Source organism: Cetorhinus maximus, chromosome 10, assembly GCF_964194155.1.
Source record: "Cetorhinus maximus chromosome 10, sCetMax3.hap1.1, whole genome shotgun sequence".
Lineage (NCBI taxonomy): Eukaryota > Metazoa > Chordata > Chondrichthyes > Lamniformes > Cetorhinidae > Cetorhinus > Cetorhinus maximus.
Genome location: NC_135888.1, coordinates 33,182,383 through 33,201,124, shown reverse-complemented (window position 1 = coordinate 33,201,124; position 18,742 = coordinate 33,182,383). Strand labels below are relative to the sequence as shown.

The following is an 18,742-nucleotide window of genomic DNA, read 5'->3' as shown; positions in this document are numbered from 1 at the left end:
CAAAGGATGGAGCACTGAAGAGCCTCGGCACCCGGGATTGTTTCAGGATGTAAGTGTCATGGGAGCTGCCTGGGTACCTTGCACAGACTTGTAGAATCTGCATCCTGTGATCGCACACTATCTGCACGTTCATGGAGTGGAAGCCCTTCCTGTTGACGAAGGCACCGGGCTCACCTGCTGGCACCTTGATGGCCACGTGTGTGCAGTCTATTGCACCCTGGATACAGGGGAATCCAGCAATCGCAGCAAAGCCTCTGGCTCACTCTGCCTGGCTGGCCTCGTCCATAAGGTGATGAATGAAAGTCAATGCACACCTGTACAGATCTTCTGTCACCAGTTTGACGCAACTGTGGACAGCTGATTGGGAGGCTTCACATCCCCCAATGAACCCTGGAAAGAGCCGATGGCATAGAAGTTTAAGGCCACCATGACCTTCAGAACCACTGGCGTGGGGTGTTCACCCACATGGTCAGAGTTGATCTCAGGGCCGATAATCTGACAGATGGAGGTCACTGTCTTCCTTGAGAGATGGAGCCTCTTTATTCATTGCACCTCATACATATTGAGATAGCTGCATTGCCACCTGTAAACGCTGGCAGCAGGATAGTGGCGTCTTCTGTGGTCCCTTCTGCCTTGACTTTCCTGTTGGCCCTGCACCCCTTGTGCCTGTGCCTCTCCTCCCACAGTTTGGCTCCCCTGGAAGCTGAATAGGGACATCTGGCCTCCTCCCCCTTCTGGCCCTCTCTCCCTCCTCAGAGGAGGTGCCTCCAGCGGAGACCACAAGCTTCATTACCAGGGTAAAGGAAGGCTGTCTGATACATGATATACGCGCCCACCTAGAGAAATATCGCGAGTGTGCATTTACGCCGGGGCGCTCGTCTGACGTCAACGCGCTTTATTTCACGCACGGGTGTGGCAGGCACGCACCCACATGCCAAGGGTAAAATCCGGCCCTTAGTTTTGTGTACTTGTAAAATACATTTTGTTTTATTCCTGGTTGATTAGTCTGAACCACATCATCATTGTATACTGTATATATGTTCTCTGATTAATGAGAAATGTTTGTTATCTTTGGAAAAGATTGGGGATGTTGTGGGATCACTTTAAGAGACTGTAAATGGAGACTCACTGAAGGAAGTGATGTTACGTCTCATGTGACCCAGGAGCTGTGAGTGTAGACTAACAGAGTAGGACATGTATATAATGTGCTCCTGTACTGGTGCTGTGTATATATGTTGCAGTCTAAATTATAATAAAGAATCCACGTATTTGTTGCATATTGTTTGTATTGTGGCTCCTCTAGTTTATTCACACACTAAAAGAGCAAATAATATAACAGTTTTCAGCCTGAAATGTTGAAGTATATTGTGGACATTGGTCAGTTTGAGTGGATGAGATGACTAGTACAAACTACCATTAAATGCACAACTTAACCACAGGAGTAAGTCTATGGCTTGCTTCCTAGTTGTCAAGTGACCCTGGTTGCCCTGGTGCACTATGGGTATTTTGGTTCCATGGGAACAGAACAAAAACTACAACTTTTGTGATGTCTTTCTCATGCACAGTGTTTTATACAGAAGCTGAAAATTAAAGCAGTCAAAGCCCAGGCTCAAGACAAAAGTGAAAAACATTGTGGCGGAAACTTACAGCCAATTTCAACATTAAGTATCTATATTGAGGGTAAGTCCATCAATGTATTTGCCCCAGAACTGTGCATTGTTTGATGTCTTGATTATGTCCTAGCTGTCTACATTCACCTTGGTGGAAGAAAAATGGCATAAAAAATGCCATGTAAAAATTAATGTAACAACATGCTGTTTTGGTGGTACTTTGTAAATGGTAGCTTTAGGGGAAAAATGGAGGAAATTTGATGTATTTCTTTTCCCTGTTGCTTCCTTCTTTCGTCTTGATATCTTCTGGGTGAACAGAACGGCAATTGATTTTTGTCTTGTAGTAGTATGAGTGACATTTTGTAATTGTAATGTTCCTGGAGGCTACACCTCCAGTATAAGACCTCTGAAGGCATGAAGCTAACTTGTGTGAGACATGAGACTTATAATTATATAGATGAGTAGACTATACATTGCACACGTTTCCTGTTCCCTTCAGTGTATTTTGGAAGAGCGGCTTTGCTTTTTTTGAATTGGCTCCAGGCTTGATGGGTGTAACAAGTTTTGATCAAACCAAATGGAGACCGTACAATCTGCTCACCCCTAAATTGGTAGGTCTACTTTGATAGAAACAGCTTGTTTTGTGTAATGGACCCACCACTTTAAAGCAATAATGATAGACATATGACCACGAGGCAGACGCTGATTGCAAAATGCAATATTGAGGTTTTGAGAAAGAAACGCACCACACCTTCGCTTTCCTTCATTTAGCCAGTGTTTATTTCTAACCAATACATAACAGGGAGGAGACATTATTTTATCCATAAGAAATAATTATTTCCAGAGAAACAAATATACAGTACACCAGACAGATGTTTGTTGTGTAAAGTCAGAGCACCAACATAATATATGCAGCGGAAAAAAAAACAAAAAAAAATGTCTGTGGTAAGTGCCCAACACAGTGCATTGTGAGTATGTGTTAGTGGAGTGGATTCCACTAATTTACCAGTGCTTTCTGCACACCATAATGGTATTGAAGTACAGTACCAATGGTTAACTTTGATCCATTGCAAAACTGATAACACTTGTTCTAACCACTAGTTGCACTAGAGCAGCTCCTTGAGTTTCAATGAGAACTTCTCACTTGTCCTGACAATGGTTTGTTGCATCTGAATTGATGCTGGAGTAAAGCAGCTAAGTTTTGGTCTGTCAGGACCAGTGACTGCATACAACAGATGAAACAAATACTATTTCTTTCAAAACATTCACCACAAGGATCTTTTGATACACTTTGCCATTGCCGTGCTGGATACAGGATGTAAAGAAATATTGGGAAATATAGATGACTTGAAGAGATGGAGCCTAAAGGTCAGCTACTCATTATTAAACATCATATTGTCTAGGACTGATACCAAGCAATATAAAATATTTTCAAAGTGCTGTTTTTCTTTGAGTCTTTCTGAAAGAACAGTTTGTAATTTGCTCTGCATTGTTTTACCATCTCACAAAAAGTATTTATCAAATTAAGACTGACATACGTCACAATCATTTTTAAACCAGGGATTCAATAGTATGTCCAGCCAAACATTACTGAAAGGCTGTTCCTATCAGGGCACTTTAACTGTTAAAAGTTCTTTTGAGAAACACTGATAGATATGCAGACTTTTGACTGCAATATATTGATTTCAGATAGATTATTGCTGAGTAATGGAAGTTTTGTCATTCCAATCATCGACATAGTTTTGGGCACGTGTGGTAGTTGCCATTAGGAAAATCTGTGCACAGAATCTACTTCTATCAATGTTGGCCATTCAGCGTCAATATTTGAGGCATGCATTCTGATTGAATTTACCCTTTTACTATGCCCATAGAACATCGGTTCAGTTTTTTTTAACCAGTGGAATTATGTTTTATTCGTGTTAATTAAGCTTGACCATCCTTTCCTGGTTGTTGGTCCAGAGGCATTTCTAGAAGCATGGAGGCTCTGACACAGAAGGGAATCACAACAATGGCAAGGGTATGCATTTCACAGATGCATTTGTTGTACTAAGTTCAATACCTGCACGTGGTTAGATGTTCTGTACTTCAAAATGAGACAGCTACATGAGCAAAGTGTACAACTCATGTAGGTTCCATATCCTATCATACCATTAAGGTAATAAAATGGCTGTAACAACGGAATTGTAAAGTTGTAAAAATAACTTAGATGATAAAGTGTAAATATAAATTAAAAACAGATGACATTCTTAATAAATAACTCTACTATTTACATCTTTATATATTGCTAGGAAATTTAAATTAAACTAAATTAAAAGCAGCTAGTTTACAGGCATGAGGTACAGCAAAAGATATGATATTACAGTAGACTGTTACATTTATAACATTTTTTCAGCACTTCATTTGATTATTGTTTTCATGGCTTCCATAAGGTGCCCAACAGATAACTAGCATGAATAATAAATACCAGGTTTGTTCACAATGGCAGTTACCATATGAAAATATTTCCCCTCTCAAAGAAATCACAGCTTGACTTGCAATATGCAGACAGGTAAATATTCGATCAGATACCAAGACTTCATGCACTCTTCTGGAAGATAGAAATGCCTGAACAGATTATGTGGGAACTTTCCAAATTAGTTCACCCCATTTGATTGTGAGGGAGACTGCTTTAAAACATACTGTTGTGACCAGCTCACTTGAAAGAAACATAGCCATCTTCCCACCAACAGTCGTGACTTGGTACTTCAATAAATGATAAGTATTCTGTATTTAGACTGAATTTATCTGCCTCCCATTACTGAAATATTTCAACGTTAAAAGCAGCAATATTTCTGTATGCTGTTAAATAACAACACATAAAAGCAAATATTGATTAACTATCATAATACAATTTTGTAGATTATATAAAACAAAATAATTGTGATTAATTAGCGAAAGCCAAGGGTCTTCCCAACAAGCCTCACTGTCATATAAAATGTTTGAACGCAGGTGTAAGATTTAATTATTTTTACGCCAACCTTTGCAACTTCTTTCAACTGTGTTTCCTACATCTGATTGTCCCTTTTTTTTAATGGCAGCTATCATGGCTAAAGTAATCACTTTTAAAAAATAAAAATAAAAGCGTGAGATATTATGTATGCAAAGCTTCAGGAAACTTAAAGCAATATTTCTTTTAAAAAATTGAATCAAAAACAAAAAAATTACCTGTCTGACCTTAGCAGCTTTTCAAAAAAAAACACCGACGTAGACTTTTGTAAATGACTGTACAGAAAATCCAAATGCAGTTACCGAGCACAGTAGAAATACTGATTAAATACAATTAAGTGAAAGTTTATAACAGAAGTACAAGTAAACACATTAAACACTTAAACAATTGAATGTCAAAATGTTTTTTTTTTCTCTTTTTTTCTATCTGGAGCTAATACTATGCACGAAAATCAACAAGACATTACGTTGCAACTGTACACCGAAATCCTACTGAAAACTATAGTCTTTTTTTGTCTAAGCACTAATGTTGTGGTAGTTTTGCTTTTCAATTTCGGTCCATGCAGTTTGCACAACCTCGTCTGTCAGGAGTTTGCAGCATGAAATCATTTGTAAAACAACACAGGTAAACCCTATAAGAACCGACAGTTAAAACCAGAGAAGGGAGGTAGCTTGGCCTCTTTTAAAGTTCCTTTGAAATTGGCATGTTCCATCTTTTTACATACCTCAACCAGCCAAAAGTATGAGCTACTCACTGAGGTCCTGCCCATTTGGTTTTATGAGCAAATACTGTTTTTGGGAAAGTTTAGACAAAAACCAGCAGAAGTGTAAAAACAAGGGTTATTGTCGCATGTGTGTTAACTATTTTTTTTTACGGATTTTGCACTTTGTTCTTTTTGTTACAAAAAATAAAGCCAATGTCAATAATCTTACAGGCATGCACATGTTCAGTATGAAAATCAAAATGTGCATCATTCTCCCAAGGCACTCCCTTGCAAGAATTTAATGATGTACACCTTTCTCAATTTACATTAAGTCATCATCATTAGTGAGTCAGGTCTTGAAGTTACACTGTGTGAATGTTACTTGAACACCTCTGTGCTAAATTTCTGTTCACTGTTTTAACCAAGGCACTAACCCATTTAAAGGTGTTAACTTTGCCAAAGAGTGGACAAAATAATTTTGCATGAATGTGTTAAGTATTTTTATATTAATTTTCACATTTTATAGTTTCAGATCCTTAACCTTATGATTTGATTTATACTGTAGGCATATTGCTCTGTATACTCTGCCTGACAGCTTGTTCTCCATGTGTTCTGGCTGCACTAAGTCTGCAATTTTTTAATTATTGCAAGGATATTACGGCCACCAGATGTGTTACTGGCCGGTGCTCTTCAGGTAGATTCATTTTTGCATTTAGAAACCAATACTGGATGAAATTGCCATGAGTTTGTTGGCTGTCAACAGTCCTTTGTGTGGAATGTCAAAAGACTGTTGGTTAGCATTACTCAGATCTATTGACTTCAAAACCAAAGGCTTTAGATTTCTGGAGTTAATTTAAAATGCAATGTTGAAAACTGTTCATGTTATAAGGCTATAAATTACCCTTGACTTTGCTGGGTGATCTTTAACGTATTCATATGATAGACCCTGTTGCTATTTTATTTCTATGGGTTAATGTCTCTGTTAAAATAATGGGCAAAGGAATTTGATATGAATGCTTTAATCATCATCCAACTGTAAGTCCTAGCCTGCGGTGATCGTACAGGAGCTGGATAAAGGAATGAGAGGCTCAATTGCATAGCAATATAAGACAACATGAAGTATGGAATAAGCGGTCTTCTTATGATGCTCCCTACTTCTAATGGGCCATGTACAATCCGACTATCCTCGTTCATCTCCTAAAGAAAGCTAAATAACTGAACAAAACTTCCCCATAAGAGGTAAATTTTGTGTAACTTCTCTAAAGGCAAATAAGCCAAAGCTTCAGAATGTCGGTAATGTTAGCAACAGATCTGGGCATTTTTGATTAAAAAAATTACCAAACCCATGGCCCCAACGGGAACTGTGCTCCGACAGAGTGTGGGCCGGAGATAAGGCTACAACTTTGCAACATGGAATCTCTGATTTCTGCTCCCTTTGAATGTGTCTCCCACATGTGTGTCTTCCACACTAGCAGTGTGGAAGTGGTGAATTAACCTCATGTTCCATTGAGCATCTGCCTCTATTTTTATACAGGCAATCTTGAGTTCCCTTCAGAATCAGATGTACAGACAGATTTTTTTGGAAAGGGGGTTATCCAGCCTAATTTGGTGGAAGTCTGTTACATACATCTAATATTTTGTGGAAAAATGTAGATACAATTTAGAAACATTAACTGCTGCAAGAGCAGAAAGGCTAAGTCATGTCACTTGGGTTAAGTGATCGGCTGATTATGCATGGCATACACACTTCAGAGATGTTACTTTTCTCAGCCAGTCACAAAGAATTTAGCACTCTCAGTAAATTAACGGTATCACCTTTCTTTCTAACTTTGGGCTGCATTTCTGAACTGCCAACTGAACTGAGTACTGTATTAATAGCAGTAATTAGTCTTCACCCCAAGCAATAAATGCCTAAAACAAGCATCCTGTGCTCCTCCTGGTTTCTCCCTCTCAAGAACTAAAGATAGTTTTGGTTTGGTCTACGCCAATACATAAAAATGGTGTGTACTGTAGATCCAGTGAAAGCCTGGTCAGTGCCTGTGTTAAATCCTGACCGACAGACTGCCTCGCTCTTTCTGTGCCTACGTGTGTCCTGCACCAATAGTCTGTGTATTCACTCTCCAGTCTGTGCATTTCATTGATAGCTATGTCTATACCATTATGACTATTGTCTAAATTTGCTTTTCAGAACATTTTTTAAGAACTGTTTTTTGGTTTGTCTGCTTGGTCCTATTGTTATCAGGTTTTATCCACATAGGTGATACACTAAAGTTGCACTCGCTGACAATTCCACCCATATCTACTCATATAGTTTGAATACATTGTGACAATAAAGTTTAATATAAATCTAATTAAAAGCATGCACACTGACACTCTCTCATGGATCACAGGATGGATACTGATGGAGGAGGCCAGTCAGCTCCCTACAATACCTCCATCCCTAGTTGCAGCATCCAGCAGTTTTTTTAACAATTGTTTTAGCATTGGCAGTCGTGAGGTGTTTGTGTGCCAATTCCCAAAGCTCAGATCTCATGCATTTGGTGGCAACTCAGTGTAAAGCTGCCAGGTTGGCAAAGTCCAGCACCCAGCAGTTCTGTTTGTTGGATGCCATCCTTGGCGAATCTGGAAGGTTTACCTGCTATTCCTTGGTTATGCGAGCCCTATGCTTTGTGAACTGGTCAGGGAAACACCACATTATCAATGATGTTAAAGCTTCAGGGCTCTCACCTCCCATCTCCTATCCTTACCCTGAAATCCATTTCCTGCGTCTATCATCTTTTGTGTAAAATTAACTTCCTAACACCCAGTACTAAATTTTCCTTTCATTGGTTCGAAACTCTGCTCATTTGAAATCATGTTTCATGGAAGAGGGTCTTTGGAATGATTGCATGTGGGTTGTTTTCCTTGAAATGTAGCGGATCCTTTTGGCTGGCATTGTTTTCAATGAAAATCTTAAGAGATGAAATCAAAGGGTTTTAAAATGAGGCTAAAGGTTTGCTTAAGGCAGACAGACTGAAGTTTGGGTTTGGTGTTAACCTGCTCTTACGTTGTAAGTAGGTCAGTTGTCCGGTAACAGCAGCAGCAGCCATGGTAACACAGCTGTTTCCTTTCAGAACTTTGTATTAATTTTTGCCTTCTATTTATTTGAGTTAATCCTTCTATGGACAATCATCTTTCTGCTTTGTGTGGGTTGTTAAGTTTGTTTCACTTTCTCTGTCTAAAACTTCTCTATTTTTGGATTGGGTGGGATTGTATTTCAAACTGTACTTTAAAAAAAAATCTTTAAATACAGATCAGTTGGGGAGGTGGGGGTAGATGCAGCCAGAAAAGGCTACTCAAGCAGGCATGAAACATGCTATTTTGGGGCTTGTTCATTCAATGTGTCGTTTGTGTCTTTATTCTTTTCTCTCACTCCAGTCTTCAGACAGAAGGCAGACTAGCAGAATTGTGTGTGTGAGTATTATCTGGTCAGAGACATTTTCTCCTATAAGCAGCAAGGAATGTGTGGCTCTTCCAGTCTGCCTTCAGCTGTGTTCAGCTCCTGGTTCCTCGCGGCTAATGGTGGCTGTGGTAGAAGTGTTGTTGTCTCACTTTACCGTGCTCCTGAGCTGCTGGGTCTCGGCAAGCGCAATCTCCATGAAGTTCACAAGACATCGGAAAGGGTATGACCTGCAAGGCATAGGATTCCATTAGAGGCTTCTCGAGAGATGGCGTGCAACATGTGATGGACAGTTTAGATCATAAAATGATAAAATAGCACGTCTAGCTGCCAACACCATGCTTCATCATTTATTCGGTCACAGGAAAATGTTCCTGCGCATTATAGATACGATGACACATTGCATCTTACTCCATTAGCGGGCACTGTCAGGTAGCACTCCGCCTTCACCTAGAGAATATCAATTTAAAAACAGAACTGAAGAAGTCACTCATGGGTTATGTGGTGGTTGGGTCCCATGGTGTATTCTCTCTGCATTCATATGTCATCCATTACACATTGCCAGTCCGGTACACTGCACATGAGAATGCTTTATATAATAACCACACTTCAAAAGTACTTCATTGGCTCTAAAGTGCTTTGGGATGTCTTGAGGTTGTGAAAGGCACAATAGAAATAAAGTTTGTCCTTTCTTACGAAAGGAGAGCTTTTAAGTTAGTGAAACAGTTATCTGTCTGCCTGACTTCAAGTTAATTTTTCAAAATTGTCTCAGCTTTTTCAAGTAAAAACATGGCTGAATTTTTTTTTAATTCTTTCATGGGATGTGGCAAGGCCAGCATTTGTTGCCCATCCCCAATTGCTCCTTGAACTGAGTGACTTGCTAGATCATTTCAGAGGGCAGTTAAGCAAGAACCACATTGCTGTGGGTCTGGAGTCACATGTAGGCCAGCAGATTTCCTTCCCTAAAGGGCATTAGTGACCCAGATGGGTTTTTGCAGCAATCAATGATTATTTTATGGTGACCATGAAACTGAGACTAGCTTTCTTCCAGATTTATTAATTGAATTTAAAATCCACCAGCTGCTGTAGTGGGATTTGAACCCACGTTCCCCAGAGCATAAGCCTGGGTCTCTAGATTACCAGTTCAGTAAGATTACCATTATGCCATCATCTCCGCACCTTTTCCACAATGTTCCAAACAGTGGAAGCAGTAGCTGGGGCATGTCGAATAGTCAAGGAACATGTGAGGAGGAGGTTGTCAAATAGAATTAATAAGGGAGTTCTTTGTATACGGCTATTGATCAGTCACAGCATTTAAGAGTGAATCTACTGAACCACAGGAAAAAAAAATACTTCTATCAAAAAAAATTTTAAAAGCAGGGGTTGCTCAACTACATCCCCATGACAATGTAGGCCCAGACTTTATTCCATGTGTCGTCGTTAAGGATCAATAAAGTATTTAAAATTATTAACTTTAATACTTTCTACTGATGTCTCCTTGTTCAGGACAAGAGAGTGAAGACTGAAATTTTGGCTTCCTGGTGGCTTATTGTACAATCCATGTTATAAGTATTGTGTGGCACACATGATTCCTGCCTGTAAACTTTATTTCCTGTTGTCACAAAGATTGCCAATGTTTCTGTGTCGAACTTTACTATATTAAACTGGAACGTCAATATTTCCCAATCAATTTTACCAAGTCATCTGTCATGATGTGGCACAGACTCTGGCCATTAGGTGGCTCTATAGAGCAGGTCCCTTTCATCTCTGTACTCCGTGGCCAACTTTCCTATATATTTTTTAAGTTATACACATTGACTGACTGTGGGGAAATTCCATTTACGAGGAAGTAAATTTTTTCTGTTCATGTGAATATTTCTTTTCATGTGAATTTTCTTTTGGAAATTCCAATGTGCGTCAATAGGAGTTAGCAGGAGTTATTTTCTGCTCCTGTTTAAAATTTATGGTTGGAAAACCATGGGGAAGTGCGTGCCTTAATTTTGAGATGTCCTGCCAGTGAGTAGGGCTCCTGGCCAGAAATGAGATGCCAGAAATTTACACGTTATGCATGCAACATCTAAATCTTTTGCACTTTCCTGTTGTTTAGTGTGGAAGATTTGTTCATATTTATCAATCTGGATAGTAAAAGATAAGACATCAGGGAGCAGCACTTCCAACCAGTGAAGTTCATGTATGACCACTTAGTGTGCTCGTGCTACATTCTAGCATTCAATATTCTTATACTGATGTTAACCTATTTTAGATAAAACTGGATGGGATGAGTGGCAACCTCAACTATGCTTGCCCTGGGAGGGGAAAACAAAAGATGGAATGATTCCTAAAAAAATAAAATAAAATATATTGTTTTGATGTAGAGAAAGATCCAGTTGCTTTTTTATTGACTTCCCACTCCCCTCAAATCTTATCAATAGCAAAGGTTTTAACAGCTTGTTATGTTCAGTGTAGAGAGGGATTGTCCAATCTGGGCACTGAGGCATAAATGCCAATTAGGCAGAGTCAACATGGCTTTGTGAAAGGGAAATCATGTTTAACCAATTTATTAGAGTTCTTTGAAAGAGTCACATGCGCTGTGGATAAAGGGGAATTGGTGGATATACTGTGCTTAGACTTCCAGAAGGTGCCACATCGAAGGAGAAAATAAGCAGAAAATAAAAGCTCATAGCATAGGGGGTAATATATTGGCATGGATAGAAGATTGGCTAGCTAACATGAAACAGAGGGTAGCCATAAATGGGTCTTTTTCTGGTTGGCAGGATGTAACGAGTGGTGTCCACAGGGATCAGTGCTGGGGCCTCAACTTGTTACAATTTATATAAATTACTTGGATGAAGGGACCAAAGGAATGGTTGCTAAATTTGCTGACAACACAAAGATAGGTAGGAAAGTAAGTTGTGAACAGGACGTAAGGAGGCTACAAAGTGACATAGATTGGTTAAGTGAAGGGCAAAGACCTGGCAAATGGAGTTCAATGTGGGAAAATGTGAAACTGTCCATGTTGGGAGGAAGAATTAAAAAGAAACATATTATCTAAATGGTGAGAGATTGCAGAGCTCTGTGATTCAGAGAGATCTGGATGCCCTCGTGCATGAATCACAAAAGGCTAGTATGCAGGTACAGCAAGCAATTAGGAAAGCTAATAGAATGTTATCATTTATTGTGAAGGAAATTGAATATAAAAGTAGGGAGGTTATGCTTCAGTTGCACAGGGCATTGATGAGACCACATCTGGAGTACTGTGTACAATATTGGTTTCCTTATTTAAGGAAAGATGTAAATGCATTAGAAGCAGTTCAGAGAAGGTTTACAAAGCTAATACCAAGAATTTTTAAGGCAGAACTAGATAGATTCTTGATTAACAAGGGGAGTGAAAGGTTATCAGGGGTAGGTGGGAGGTTACAATCAAATCAGCCATGATCTTATTGAATGGCAGAGCAGGCTTGAAGGGCGGAATGGCCTACTCCTGCTTTTAGTTTGTGTGTTTATATGCATTTCTATTTGCCTTGGGACATTTTACTAAATTAAAGAAAGTATATGAATGCAAGCTATTCTTGTTATTGTCATTGTTAAGAGGAAAGCCTAGAAATGGTATTGAGATGGAGACGGTAACCTTTGTGCACTAGCTGCTCCATCTTGTTTTTTAATCTGGTTTTATGATTCCACCATGAAGGTCTGTTGGGAGCTGGACACCCAGAACCCTTACAAGTGAGGGAATCCGGTGCTACATTTCAACTGGGGAACTGCTGTCAGTTTGTGATGGGTCAGCCATTCCACTGGGACAATGAAGGCTGTGCCATTTATTTTCACAAGTGGAGCCAGTGGAAAGTAAACTGCATTTTTTTTTAACCGAATGGGACCTTGGAATTAGTCACATTCAACAAGTCTCTTCCCTGCAATAATCAGGCAACTTTTGTCTAACTCAACAGATCTTAATCACTCTGGTCATTGAAGGACTGAAGGGCTTATGAAAGGGATTCGTTCTTCCTTAGTTCCACCCTGTGCTGTTCAGCAGCCAGTGATACATGACAATGCAGCCAGTGCAGTTGTGGAAACAAAATAAAGGTGACGAGGTCATTTAACATAAATATCACAGAGATTACTGGATGCCGATATTGTCTTCCCAATTCCTTGTCAATACTACAGACACCCATTGTACCATATTTAAGTCTAGCACTCACAATAAATGCTCTTAAGTGCCCAAAACTGTGTTATAGGTGTCAATGAACAAGTCTGAAGCAATTACTGTGTCCCAAGAGGTCAACAAGGCAGATAGTTTCTGGGTAAGAGTGCAACCAAAGTTCAATTAATCACATTTCTTGGCACAGTTGACAGAGTAATATTTGCTATTCAACAGGATTTATTTTGTTTAATTATATCCAGGTGATGGGTATTGATCGGGGATTCATTTGTGCTTCTATATAGTAGGAACAGATGGAAACTGCGGTGGCTAGGTTAGGAGGTGCATATTTCTAATATGTATCTATGTAAATAAAACTTATAAAAATGTGTGGCAATTGACTCCAGTTCCATCCTTCACCACCTGGCTGTCTGGAGTAGAGCAATGAGTACCAAGCTAAGGCGAGAAAGCTGAGCTAAAATGGCACCAATATGTTATTTGGTCGACATTCTGTTTCAGAAGCAACTATTACGTGAACTTGAAATAAGGAATTAAATTGTAATCACTGAATGTTTTGGAAACTGTTCCATATTACAATCTATTGTTCTATGCACTGTGCCAGAAGTGGAAAACAATTGCTTTAGAAATCCAACCAGCTGAACATGGATGTTGCCTTTTGGCTTACCATACATGCCACAAGCGCTGTAGTCGATTTGAAAGCTCCCTTCTTCAAAAGCTGACACAGCTGGTTAGCCCTGTCTTTTAAAGGGCCTACTTGTGTGGCTTGAAGCATCTATTCACAACCAAAGCAGATTGAGAGCACTAGATGGCATAAACTCATTTGATCTCTGTCTAGCTCAATAGCTGGTGGATAGCTGCAATATTTTCGTACATTATTTGGTTTTCAAATGTGGCTTTATGTCAATAAAACATCCCAAATGAAAGCCCATGGCCAGAATTTCAAGGGTGTTGTTTATTCTTTGCACAAAACAATCCAAGATTTCTTTACCGCCAAACAATTGCATAAATGCATTTCGAGTGCAATGCTACACCTTTTTGTAGCTTTTTCGTATAAGGGCCACTTAACAAAAATTTTGGCTGCACTTACACTTTCACCATCATATTGATGTAATTTTGGCTGCAACTCAAACAGAAGTGATAGATAGCATCAATCAGGAGACTATCAAGTGCAGAAATGCCCTGAGGTGAGCCCTCCACCACAACACCATTTCACACAGGCTTAAATTCCCAAAGAAGAAAAATCCATCCTTAGAGCCATTGCCAAAGAAAACATACTTTACAGTGAAATCTGGCTCCTGTAATGATATATGAGAAATACTGTAACATCTTATATCCTGTACAAGATACTAATTCCAGACCTCGACTGGTCACTGCCAGTCATTAAATTGATTTCCACTGTGTGCTACAGGTTATACACAACCTACCTGTGCTGCATTGGCATTTTTGAGGGGTTAATACAAGTTAAAGCTGTCTCAACAATTAGCTTCAGTTTCAATTACTCACGCGCACTGCATAACTGTGACATCTCCATTTTCCACACCAACCAATAGATTCCATTGGTGGTCAGGGGGAGAAGTTTCTGGGTAGAAATTGTAGAATTATTTCAGGCATACAGTTGGTGGAATCTTATGAAACCTGCCTAGATGGAGCTGGAAGTGATACCGGAAGGGAAATCTGGGCGATCTCACCAGAGGCAAATGAATGATTGAAGCAGCCATGTGCCCAGCAGCAGCAAGTAACCTATTTGTGGCAATTAATTAGTCACTTGAGGGCAGATTGGTGATCCTGCCAAGATCCTACTGGCAGAGGCAGACAAGCCCCACGCTGTGGTTGAAGATGGCCTCCCGGTGGTAGGCCAGGGAGCCAGTGAGGCCTCCTCTATTTTTAATCCACCACACCCACCTCCACCCCCAGAGCCACTTCTGTCACAGGGCCACGGCTGCAATCTCGGGCTGCAAATAATGTCAATCATTTCATTTATCGTGCCTCCATCTTGAGGTGCCCTCACGTTCCCTTGCCTGTTGCAGCAGTGTCCACCTCTCCAACGGGAAGACCATGGGCAAATGGCATTGCACTAGACGCAAAGGGACTGGATGGTGCAGGCAGCTGGAGTATTTCACACCCTGCCACACCACCCACTAGCCCCCACTCCCAACCCCAGCCCACCACCATACTACCCCATCCACCCCACAGGGCATTGCTGCGGGCCTCCCCATTAGGCCAGAAAGGCCACTGGAATACTGGTTTCTTTTTTCGTCACATCAAGAAAGTTCACGCAGGCAGGCAGCTGGGCATCACCAGCAGGGTAAGGATCTGCTTTTGGTCCCAACCTCAGAAAATCTTCAAAAGTGGTAAGATTCTGCCCAATAAGTACAAAAGCATGTTAGTATGAGTGGGACAGCCTGTGTTCAATCTGTTCAGGCACTGATTCCATGACCAAATTTGTGGGGCCCGCTTTTAAGCAGATGCCTAACATGGGTTAGGTCCTTTGAATATGCGTATTGAAGGACCTTTTTCAGATATTAGTTACCTCATTAACAGGCCAGGCATTGGGTCGACTCCACTCAGGACTCTTCAGTGGTCCCTGTGGCCGCCAATAAAAGTTATTTTTTCAGAGCTACTGCTCTGTGAAAAACCATTTGAGTGCTTGCACAGACCACTGCTTAAACAGACAATATACCTCAGGAAACAAAAAGGCTATTAGGCCCAAACTGTCCATTACTTTATGACCATTGAAATCAACTACACATTTTCTCCCTGTATCTCTCAATGTCTTCCCTCCAGAAAAACATCAAATTGCTTCTCAAACCTATAGCCACGCCCTTCAATTGCCTTTCCTGGTAACAAGTCTATCAACCTTTAGATGGAAAGGGTCTTCCCGGCTTCCCTTCTTTTGTATTTTTTGGTTGTACCTTTGGTATTTAAAGCCAGTGAGCAATGTTTCTGGATCAACTTTGTTGATTCCTTTAATCTGGAGCCAATTCCTTGGCCTCTTCCTTGGGCCAGTGCCGATTGACTAACAGCTGGCTGCTCTTGCCAACTCTGCGACAAGTAGAAGCTGCCATGTTGCCAGTTATACCACAACATTGCAATGAGAAGATAAATTAAGATGCAATCAGGAACTGAACCACCATCACTGCGACAGAAAAATGAAGCATGTCCTGAAGGTGCCCTCACTTCCTCCAACAATAGCCCAACTTGATTATGTCTGCTCAACATTATATGGCTGAAAAATGTCAGTCCAACATCAATGCAAATTACAAAAGAATAAGGAAGCGCAAACATTCCTGGGTTGAAATGCTGGTCTTGGTCACAGTGAAAGGTTGGGGGGGTGGGGGTGGTGGTGGTAGTTTGTGGGGTGGATGGGGTAGTATGGTGGTGGGCTGGGGTTGGGAGTGGGGGCTAGTGGGTGGTGTGGCAGGGTGTGAAATACTCCAGCTGCCTGCACCATCCAGTCCCTTTGCGTCTAGTGCAATGCCATTTGCCCATGGTCTTCCTGTTACTCGAAGAGGCTGGTTGGGTCAGATAAAGTTGAATTTGTCTCTTTCTATTGTGCTTTACAAATGAATACTCGGCCGGGTACTATCTGAGTTCTGTAAGTTTGGATTGTGGAGCAGCATTTCATATTGCTAGTGCAGGATGATATTTATTATTTAATACAGTGAGCCTATCTGAAATTGATGGCTTCATTCCGTGTATGTGAGTTTGTTTGAAACAGCTGTAGCTGGGATTCTTACAGCTGGAATCAGTCCTTGATTTCAAGTCCTCAAAGAGCTTTTACAATTTTACCCAAGTTTTCTCACAATAAAGTACAGTCTTGAAGAACATTTGCACACGACAGACTTGTTAAAGGCAATTACTATTTGCAGGGTTATTAGACTCAATGCCACAAAATCAGAACTGTTTTTAAGTTAGGGGCTCATTGCAGTATTTTTGTCATTGGCCTTTAATTTAGTTTTGTGTGCTAATTGCCATCAACAACATGTTGACATTATAAAGCGTGAGCTCAGGCAATCTTTGCCATAGGCTGGGAATCCCATGGAACTGTCAAAATGCGATCCAAGTTGCCTAAGAAAACTGGTAAGGCCAATAATGGCTTGTAAGAGTAACTTTACAAATGTAGCACAGTTAACATAATACTCTCACTGAGAACAGTTTTCTCTTGCTTTCCCAGGCAAGGCTGGAGGGAGCAGATGTCAAATTCTAAGACTAGAAATCTCAATCTGTGGGTGTACCTACATTGTATGGGACTGCAGCGGTTCAAGAAGGTGGCTCACCACCACCTTCTCAAGGGCAATTGGGGATGGGCAGTAAAAATGCTGGCCCAGCCAGTGATGCCCATGTCCTGTGAAAGATTTAAACAGAATCAATCCACAGTAGGAATAGTGCTAAGGTTTCAAGAGTACCCTTGGCCAGGCAATATTTCAAATATCAAAACAGTACACAACACTAACATTACTCTCTTGTATTTTCTTTTGGTTTTCTAATAATTTGTATTTGTTTTACCCTTGAATGCATAGAATGTGATCGGCTTGGAGGGTTATATTGGTAAACTTCCATCTTAAGCGCTCCTGCCATTAGCCGTTGCCACACCAAGTTCTGCATTCAAGCATTACAGAAGGAAATATAGCCTTAGTGTGAGGAAATCAAGTTAACATTTCTGGATATATGAGAAGAGAGGACAGGTGCTTCAGTTCCAGCTACATCTTTTAATTTCACTGTGTTCCATTGTCACTGAGGCTCATTCAGCCACTATGCCCAGTGATGTCGTTTGCAAACAAAAATATTTGAGATCATAAGAGTCATATTGCACAGAAAGAGGCCATTCAGCCTATCATGCCTGCACTAGCTCTTTGAAAGAAATATCCATTGAGTCCCAGTCCCCTACTCTTCCACCATAGCTCTGCCACTTTTTCCGGTTCAAGTCCATGTCCAATCCCCTCTGAAAGTTAGTATTGAACTTACCTTCCTGTATTTTGTGGCAATTTATACTGATTTGTTTGAAATATTTATGAATGGTAGAGCTCATTACCATATAGAGTGATTGAGGTGAATAATAACATAGATGCATTTAAAGTAAAGCTAGGTAAGAACATGAGGGAGAAAAGAGTAGAAGGATATGTTGATGGTGTATAATCAAGTAAACAGAGTGGGAGAAGGCCGAAGTGGAACATGAACATTGAACAACCTGGGCCTGTGCTTATAAATCAATGTATTTTTCTTTAAATGGTGCTAATGGGCATATAGTTGGGAAGAGATATGAAATCGGAAAAAAGAACCATACAAGCAATGCAGTCACTGAAGTGCATCAGGTTAACAATAAAAGGGTTGAATACCCTACAGGCGATTTTCTTTTTGTGTACAAGTGTGGGATGGGAGTTCCATAATAGTAGTTTGGTTTGCTCAAAGGCCCAGCCTGAATAACTCCTCTGAACCATTTCCCACTAGCTCAGTCATCACTTCTTTCTGTCATTCGATACTTTTAGTTTAAACAATCCGCAGAAGTAAAGTGAAAGGTGTTGAAGTTCATCAGGATCATTTGATCCTTCTGCGGGTTCACCAAAAGAATCCTCTTTACATCCGCTAGGTCAGGACGATTCACACTTTCTATCTAAATTGTCTGCTTAGGTGCCACATGGGCCAATGTTCACATTAACTGGCATTTATCTCAAATGCCAATCCTAACCAAGCTGTGCATGGTGTTCTGATTGAGGATTTGCCCACCAGAGAGATTATAGCACTGAGAATAGTCCTTGCTCAAGCTCCAGGCAAAAGAAATTCAAACCTACAGAGCGAAAACCTTAAGCACAAATAGAATTGAAATACAGTTGTACAGGGTTTTGGCGAG

At 40.4% G+C, this 18,742-nt stretch overlaps 1 protein-coding gene across 2 annotated transcripts in view; it reads right to left on the bottom strand.

Annotated features, from left to right (window-relative positions):
• Window positions 1–2,367: 2,367 nt before the first annotated feature.
• pappaa (pregnancy-associated plasma protein A, pappalysin 1a) overlaps window positions 2,368–18,742 on the bottom strand; it is a 314,646-nt gene continuing 298,271 nt past the window's right edge. For both annotated transcript variants that reach the window (XM_078550327.1, XM_078550328.1), the window contains exon 22: window positions 2,368–8,968. In XM_078550327.1, the coding sequence (XP_078406453.1) occupies window positions 8,855–8,968 (114 nt within the window). In that variant the 3' untranslated portion in view covers window positions 2,368–8,854. The remainder of the gene's footprint in view (window positions 8,969–18,742) is intronic.